At 31.4% G+C, this 9,484-nt stretch overlaps 1 protein-coding gene across 1 annotated transcript; it reads right to left on the minus strand.

Moving 5' to 3' along the window:
* Nucleotides 1-1,205: 1,205 nt before the first annotated feature.
* LOC100306241 (probable enoyl-CoA hydratase 2, mitochondrial) lies at nt 1,206-4,903 on the minus strand. The gene is made up of 8 exons (XM_003549887.4): nt 4,434-4,903; nt 4,173-4,342; nt 3,843-3,917; nt 3,300-3,390; nt 3,127-3,178; nt 2,747-2,850; nt 2,255-2,331; nt 1,206-1,681 (listed from the first exon to the last, which is right to left on the minus strand). The coding sequence occupies exons 1-8, from the start codon at nt 4,630-4,632 to the stop codon at nt 1,505-1,507; spliced, it is 945 nt and encodes a 314-aa protein (XP_003549935.1). The 5' UTR covers nt 4,633-4,903; the 3' UTR covers nt 1,206-1,504.
* Nucleotides 4,904-9,484: the final 4,581 nt, after the last annotated feature.

A 9,484-nucleotide genomic window follows, 5' to 3' on the forward strand; every position in this document is an offset into this window, starting at 1 on the left:
TCCTAAATAATTTTTCATTATTATAAATAGTTCATGTCTTTAATGTCTTCTTTTAAGTCATAAAACAAGACAGATTAAATGTCATGTTTATGTCACACAAGTTTTATTATATTAAGATAAATAATCAAAATATTATATTATTAAAATGCAAAAGAGAAAGAAAAGAGTTATTGTTGAATCCTAACGCTTCAAGTATCCATGAACATACAACAACCACTCATGAGAAGATCTGCCTGTGGAGCATTAATTCATCCTCTTCATTTATAATTTATGGTGATATTCATGACCATTAAAGTAAACAACTCAACACTTAACAGAGATTATTAACAATTATGACTATTTATAATAACAAAAAATTCTTTAGGGATGAATTTTTCTTAAAGAATAGTTTAGAGACAAAACAAATTCAAACCTCCCATAATTTCAAGACTAAAAACTTAACTAACCCATTTAATAATAACTGTATGGACACACAATATGGACCTAGTAGTCATAGATTCATAGTTCCGTCTGGTTGAGAAAGCGAACATCAGCTTCTCTTTCCTTTTTCTAGCTTTTTTGGGCCATCATGTTTGTTCTTGATATTTTTTGCAAAAATTTAAATGAAAAATGAAAGCAATTTCAAATTAATAGTAAAATTTAAATGTTAACTATAATAAAGGCCCAAAGACCTAGTTATATTAATATTTTAATTAATCGTAAATTTTTTTTTTCTAACCTGGTTGATAAAACTTCTTAAAATTTCTTCACCCTAAAATTACTATTTTCACTGAACTCAACCATTCAAATACAAAATAAAAATATAAAATAATGTCAACCTCATAATACAAATTAATTGGCATATTGCTGCCTAATGCCTGTCTAGCCAAAAATACAAACGGGTTGTATAATGCCTTTCCAGACAAGCTACAAGTTTATGTTTAGTTGTTTCGAACAAAAATTAATTTCAGCCATAATCTTGGGAGCAAAAGCAATTGTTGTTTGAAACAACTAAACATCATCAGCCTCCCTCAAAACAGAGTCACATTGTATTTCCCTCAAATGTGATACTGAAGTTGCCCAATGCTTTTCCAGACAAGCTACAAGTTGATAGCTTTATCAACCATCAACTATTGAACAGTAATATACAGGTTCTTAAGGGTTGCTTGATTATCCAAGGGGACTTTTATTCTTTACATTGAATCACCACAAGTTTATACTCCAAGTTCCCAAACAGATTAATTTATTGCCGGAAAACATCAAAAGAAAATGTTGAATCTTTACAACAATAATATAAATGATGAAAAAAAGCTCAAAGCCAGTGTCTCAAGGTGCATGATTTTGGAGACACTTTTCAGCTTCAGAAATGACTGAACTCAAAGGGGTAGAGATTGTCCCCGGCAAATTGTAGTGAAAATTCCTCATCTGGGAAGTTGACTCCAGGCTCAGATGACTCTAATCTACATGATAGACTTCCGCTCTAGCAACATAGAGACCCAATCTGGAAGTGCAAAAGACCACTCCTTTACTCACCAGTATAGCTCGGTTTCCGCTTCTCAGCAAACGCAGCCAAGCCTTCTAATCGATCTTTAGTATTCAAGACCTGATCATAGCAATCTTCTTCCAATTCCAAAGCTGATGTTAGATCAGTCTCAACTCCCTCATTAATAGCTCTTTTAGCCATTCTTAAAGCTACAGGACCCTGTTACAAGTTTAGTGTAACTGAATAACATGGAAGAACAATAGTGACAGCTAGCTTTATAAAAAAAAAAATCATGTTTTCAATATAGAGGAGGGTTATTTTATTTGGAAAATTCACACCTAAATGTAATTTCACTTTACAGTATCCAAGAAACTCCATTTGACATAAATTTTAGGCTAACATTCTCAAATACAAAATATTGTTCAATAAATATTTCTTCCAAAATACATTCTAAATTTCTAATCATAAGTTTTTTTGGACAAATAACCAAAATGTTCTCTTGATTTGCAAAATTAGATGGATCATAGGGATCAAATGCACCAACTGAATCATTTGTGGGTCTTCGCACAGGAAGTAAAGTTTTTAGTAATGTACTTATAACATAAGCTATCTTTTTCATTTTCTTAATAGATCAACTTCTTCAAATGAACAAAGTGAAAACTCAATTTAAAAATATTGGTTGCTGCCATTTATACATGGACATTCAATGGCACAAAAGGCCCAATTCCGGCGTTTCTTATAGTCATAAACCACAGTGTATCAGTTTCAGAATGATATAACCCAGGGAGATACCTTCTGATTGATATCATGAGCAATTGCAAGTGCTTTTGAATAAGCTTCACCAGCAGGAACACAGTAATTGACTAGACCTGTATCAATGAATTTTTAGGCAGCCAATCCATATATTATTTGTTAAGGAAGAAAAAAAGAGATTATGTGAAAAGAAACAGCAAGAAATTAGTTTTTTTTTTTCTGGCAAAAAAATCATATTTGTTATTGTATTGAAAGTTGCACAACAGTGGTAAAGTTTATCTTTGCTTTCCTGAAGTTCAACAGGAGATACCACCATAGAGTTGGCAATGAACTCCCAAAACAAATGAAGTTTGATAGACACACTATAACTTTATAAAGTCTTGAATATTTTTTTCAAGTGAAATTATGAGTTCACAGGAACAACGAGCATACATCATGCGTTCTCAAGATGCTCCTCCTGTACATCTCAGCACCTGATGATGTTTTTACTAATTAGAGAAAAAAAGTGATCTAAGTGACTAATCAGCATACCCAAGGACAGTGCCTCTTTGCCATCAATCTTTCGACCAGTAAATATAATATCCTTTGCTATTGCTTTTCCAACCAATCTAGGCAGTCGCTGAGTTCCACCTGCCCTGTATTAACAATAACAAGAATATCGGGCTGACCTCATTGCACATGTTCATAAAATTAAACAACAATTCAACTCCACCCTTAGATTTTCATAGGAGACCCCCCTGAACCAGTTCTATCAAATTTATATTTGTCTACATATTTTAGATATATTCTTCACAACCTATCTTGAAATTTAATCTTTTTTTATTATTCAATAGAAGACCTGAAGAGATCCATGGCTGAAATAGACAGCATTAAAGATACAATATGCTAAACAAAATTAGTGTGCAGCATACCCAGGGATTATTGCAAGTCCTGTCTCTGGCAAACCCATCAGAGCATTTTCTCCTATTCCATGAAAGAAGAAACAAGTAGAGAAAAAGTCTAATACTTTCATCGCACAGAAGCGTTCAAACAATCCTACAAACAATTAGAATCCAATTTACAAAAATACTTCATATTTAACTACCGCAAATTCGAATATCACATGCAAGAGCCATTTCAAGTCCACCACCAAGAGCTACTCCTTCAATAACAGCAATAGTTGGAACACGAACATCCTGAATAAAGAAACAAACAGTATAATAGTTTCAAGGAGCAGTAGGCAATAGAATGGGAAAATAGAGATGCTGTGACAAGCATGAAGTACATGCTGTACAGCCAGAGCAAAGAACATGAAAGAGTCCACTTAGAGATTTTCCATCACCAATATTTCTTACTACCACATGGAAGCAACAAAAAAGTTAGGTCAGATCATGAGCTAAATACCCCCTGCCCCCCAGTCCCAAATAATAACAACAATAAGAAAGCAGCAGCACCAGAAAAGAATGTGAAACAGAATAGAACAAAACACCAAAACCTATTTCATATGATGCTTCATCTATCATAAGTCATAACTTCATAACCTTATGTTGATAAGTACACAAATATATGAATGTAATCCAATAAACACAAAATACTAATATGTAATCCAATAAATACACAAGTGTCATGAATGGTGTGAACTAACAACCTCTAGAAATGAGAATGTGGAGCGAAGAGATTTCACAAAAATCTTAGCCTCTGACTGACTCATGGCCCTGCGCTCCTGCAATCCAATAAACACATAACCTTTAAAAGCAGGGATGACGACTTTGCTTCAAGAGCATAACAAGTAAAATTAAATCCACACTAGCTTACCAAAAAAGCAAGAACCCATTAGAAAATGCATCAAATTATGTCCAACTATCATGCTTTTAAAATGTTTGGTTTATGATCACAGTCACCATAGAACAAAATATACTAAACACCCGACCCCTTTTCCTTAAAGATTAAATAAAAAATACGAAATTTAACAATTAACCTTTAAATCAGCCCCAGCACAAAATACCCCAGGAACTGAACTGCTGATCATAGCAACATTAGCGTAAGATTTCTGATTAATCAACTCAAACGCTTGGTTTAGGCCTCGCAGCATCTCTTTCCCTATAGCATTTTTGGATTCAGGCCTGTCCAAGCTAATTTCAACGATCCCTGTTAAAATAAACGAAATCAAATCTCGAATAAAATGAGTTAATCAATCATAGCGATGATGAATGGAGTGAAAAAATAAATAAAAAATTACCAGAATCAGGGCCATTGAGTTTGTGAAGCTTGACGAATTCAGAAGCGGAAGAGTCAAGAATAAGAGTTCTATGGGTCTGGTGCTGATAGTGATACTGATGATGTGTGATGAGAATGAGAGTGAGATAGGGTTTGGAAGTTTTGACGTAGGAGCTGCTGCTGCTGCACACGGACCGAGTCAACACTCTCAAAGCGCACATTTTTTTTTCTTTTTGGTGAATGGTAGTTCAGTTCTGCTCTGTTTCTTCGGTGGGAGATGATCGACTTCTTCAGACAAGAAGAAGAAAATCACTGTCTCTTACTCTTTGCAACTTTGGTGTTTAATGGAGCCAATATCACCCTGCTAGAGCTAGTTTGCTTTCACGTAGTATCACCTTGAAATGCCGATGATTTGTTTTGATGGGGTGATTTTAGGAAGAAATGGAGTGAGAGGAAGTCAAATAGGATAGAGATGAAATGTTTCCTTCAGGAGTGCTAATACTCTTTAATCTATCCTATTAAATACATTTTTTATAAATTAAAATTTTATAAAATTAAAAAAAAAAATATAATGTGAGATCCATCTAAAATTAATTTTATCTCTTTTCTAAAATAAATATCATCTTTCTTTTTGGTTTGAAATGAAAGTAATTTGTTCCTTAAAACCAACGTTTTCATTTCATTCTTTTTTACTATTGGAACAGTTGCTTCAAATGAAAATTTATTTGAGTTTTAAATAAGCTGAAATGTAATGTTAGTCGTTTTATTTTTTAAAATTTTTAATTTTGGTTTTTATATTTATTATAAAAAAAATATTTAGTTTTCACTTTTATAAAATCTATCATTTAATTCATTTTATGAAATTAAAATCTTAACTTTAAGAGATTAAAGTTAAATATAACATAAATTAAACAAATAATTATGTATCATCTCACTAAATTATCTCACTAAATTAAGATACCATATCTCTTGTGATAAAATATTTCTTTTGAGTCATCTGTCTAAATAAATCTTTCCTAGTTAGTACCCAAGCTCCTCACCGGGTGTCATGGGTCTTACCCTCAAAAACTAAAGCTATTAAAATAAACTTTGATATTGTTGTGAGAGCTAATACATGTATCAATTTGGTTTGCATAGACTAATTTGGGATTTGCTTGGTTGATGCTACAAAAATGGCAGCTCAAAGGGTCTGTCCAAAATTTGTAGAAGCTTGATCAATGAGGTGAGCCCTTCATATTGCAAGACATTTTTACTTTCAATCTTTTGTCATGGAGAACTAAGGGCCCTTCAAAGGAATGTCCTATTTTGAGGACATTGTTGAGGATTGTAAATGCCTTAGTAAAGGGATTCTTCGGTTTAAGTTATTGTTTGTAAAAAGATAGGAGAACTAAATAACTTATAGTTTAGTCAATGTGACTTTTGAGTTTAGGTGGAATTTTAGGACTAGTGAATGGCCTCCTCCTTTTGGATGTAGATAATCTCTATTTTGAATGAAATCCAAAGTCTTTCCATACAAAACTGGTGTGTAGGAAAAAAGGAAAGATAAGTTCTCACCCAATGTAATAGGAAGTATGAGTCAAATAAACAAAGACAAATGTTAAGTGCTAATTAATGTTCTTAAGATATTAATTGAAGAATTAAAAAAGAGGAAGATTTTTATTGGGGTGTGTAAAATTGTGTTGTGCATAATATTTTTTATTCTTTTCTATAATTTCCACAATCAACATTTTCTTCTTTTAGTTCTTCAAATAATATTCTAAGGACACTGATTAATAAGACACATAAATAAATTAAAATAAGATACTAACGAGTCATTAGTTCAAGTTGTATTGGACTTGATCCCCTTAAACAAAGTTTCGGGTTCGAGTCTTGTAGATGGAAAAACATGATTGAGAGTAGATATTCTGTATCAATAATATGATTACAAAAAAATTTAGAATAAGATACTATACCATTAATATTAAGGCTATGTTTGGCAAAACTAATTGAAAGTTGGAAAGCTAACTAATACCTAAAAAGCTAAGCTTATTAATTAAAACGTTCGATAAAATTAGTTGTTGAAGTAGTTGAAAAATATAAAATGACATAAAAATAATAATATCATAATTTATTTTAAAAAGGTAACAAGAAAAATAAATAAATATACCGAGAATAAATGTGTAAAAAATATATAAAAAAGTTAGAGATTATGTTCGACAAAGCTAGCTGAAGCTAACTGGAAGCTCGAGAGCTAGTTAGAAGCTGAAGAGTTAACTGAAAGTTGAAAAACTAATTTATTAAATTAGAAGTGTTCGATAAAACTAATTGTTAGAATAATTGAAAAGTAAAAAATGACAAAAATAAACATATTTATATTCTACTATTTTATGTTACATTTTTTTCCATGTTAAGTATTATATTGTTAATCTTATATTATTTCTTAAAATATTTTTAATCATGTTTAAAATAATATAAGAAAATACACTTAAGTAGACATTATACTTTTATAATGTTAATTAGTATAATAGTTAAAATAAATTATCTAATATAAAATTATTCAAAAAATAATAGACAAATATAATGTTGAAATAATAAATTAAATATTATAAGTGGTATATGGATTAAAATAAATATTGTAACATAAACAAATATAAAAAATAATAACATACAAAAATAAACAGGTCATTCATCATTAAAAATGTCTTGATTTATAATGCTAAATAATAAAAATAAATAGTATAATCATTAAATTAAGAATATAATATAAAAATTATCCAAAACATAGTACACCAAATTACAAGACATAAGCCTATTTTGTTTATGAGACAAAAGGGATTATCATTACAAGACATAAGACATAAGACATGATAACCAAATTACATAAATAATGCCTTGCAAAAAGAATGAATTACCCTACACCACTAAACTCATAACTTACGGAAAATAAACAAATCTAAGCAAATAATACCTTCACTAAAAGCAACCCTTATTACGTTACAATACAAGAGTACAACTATAATTAATCTAGGTTTAATTAATCATTTAGTCTCTATAGTTTTTAAACTTATCAATTTTAGTCCCTATAGTTAATAAGTGATTTTTTTAGTTCCTGTAGTTTATCATTTAATTTCCAATAGGTTCCTACCGCTAAAATTGTTTAACACCGTTAAATTATTGTTGCCGATCATCCTTCCCCGAGCTCCCTCTCTTTCGGGAGGCCCCCGCCTTGCAATGGATACTGCACTTGCACCCCCACCCTCACCGCCGCCCGCTGCAAAATCGGCGTCGCCGTCAACCTCTCCGACACATGCAAAGGCGAGAAATGGAGAGGAAGTTTTTGACGGTACGGTGTATGGCGGGATTTTTTGTTTGAGACATAACACTCAACAATGATGACAAATGTTTTGTTTCTTTGCATCCCTGTCGCCGCTCCCTTCCATCTCATTTTCATCATAGATCTATTCTTTCAACGCCGACAACAATGGTTGCAACCACCCCTCAACCACGTATAAACCTCGAGTCCTTATTTGATTCCAACGGCAACAACAACCACAGGTTCAGATTCATCATTGTTGAGTGTTATGTCTCAAACGGAAAATTCCACCGTACACCGTGCCGTCAAAACCTTCCTCTCCATTTCTCACCTTTGCATGTGTTAGAGAGGTCGACGGTGACACCGATTTTGCCGCAGGCGCCAGTGGTGACTAGTGAGGGTGGGGGTGGAAGTGTAGTATCCGTTGCAAGGCGGGTGCCTCTTGGAAGAGAAGGAGCTCCAGGGAAGGACGACCGGCAACAATAATTTAACGGCAGGGACCTATCGAGAATTAAATGGTAAACTACATGGACTAAAAAAGTCACTTATTAACTATAGGGACTAAATAAGTAATTAAACCATTAATTTATGAAAGTTTGAATAATTGCAAAAAAAATCAAGAATAAAGGATAAATATTAAACAAAACCTATCAAAGCACAATTGTAATCAACCCCTATGTTTCTTTTTATTGTTTTCCTTTTTTTACTCATCCATACCGGGAAATTTTACAATCAAAATATTATAAAGAGAACCTATCCAAGCATTATTCGAGGAGTGAAAAAAAATTAAAAATACTATTACATGGAGAAAAAGGGTTAGTGTGCAAGTTGTGAAACAAAATGGGAGGTCTTCACGTTGGAGGAAAAAAAGAGACGAAAAACATATGAATAAGTAAAAAAAACAATAAAATCCTGATTTATTTAAAAAGTAAAGACGAAATTTGATAAAAATGCATTAAAGATAAAAAAGAAGAAAATATAAAAACCTAGAAGCTAGTGTTTTAAAAAATGTTACTTCAAGGAATGTTTCAAAAAAAAGCTACTAAGAAGATATTTAAAAAAAATTGCTTACCAAATAGTGAAAGGAACATTTCACCTAGTAAAAGAAGTTACAAACTAACTCAAATATCTTGTTGAACATAACATAAGTTAGTTAATTCTAACAACACATCTTTGTTATTGATTGAAATGCACAAAAAATTACAAATTTATATGGGTCTCATTTCTCATTTAATGGTCACCTTCTTATTTTATAATTTTGATAGAGATTAGTGGTTAAGAGAAAAATGGAAAAGAAAAGAAAATCATATATAAAATTTTAAAAAAGAAAAATCTATTTCTCAATTCAATTTTTGAGAGGCTAACTTTGAAATGCCATAAACGAAGCCATAGCCTATAACCATTGAGCTGAACCAGAACTCCACAAGCTTCATCTTTGGCCAAGAACCAGGGCTGTGTATAAGAATTTTGGGCCCTAGGCACAATTTTTTTAAAAAGACTTGATATTACATAAATGTATTAACTTTATAGCTTTTTTAATCTCAAAATTATTTATTAAAATTTTATAATCAATAAATTATATTATTTTACTCTCAATAGATACAATGACTAATTCATTCAATTCTATCCTATAATATTATTGATTTTAGATAAGAGTTAAACAGTTAAAAAAAACTTTTTCTTGCAGTGTTATCAATTGTTACATGTGAAATTTTTTTTGAAGTCTATAAGTAATTGTTTTAAACATTATTGTGACTATTAATACATTGACATGCAGAAAG

Source organism: Glycine max, chromosome 17 (assembly GCF_000004515.6).
Source record: "Glycine max cultivar Williams 82 chromosome 17, Glycine_max_v4.0, whole genome shotgun sequence".
NCBI classification, from domain to species: domain Eukaryota; kingdom Viridiplantae; phylum Streptophyta; class Magnoliopsida; order Fabales; family Fabaceae; genus Glycine; species Glycine max.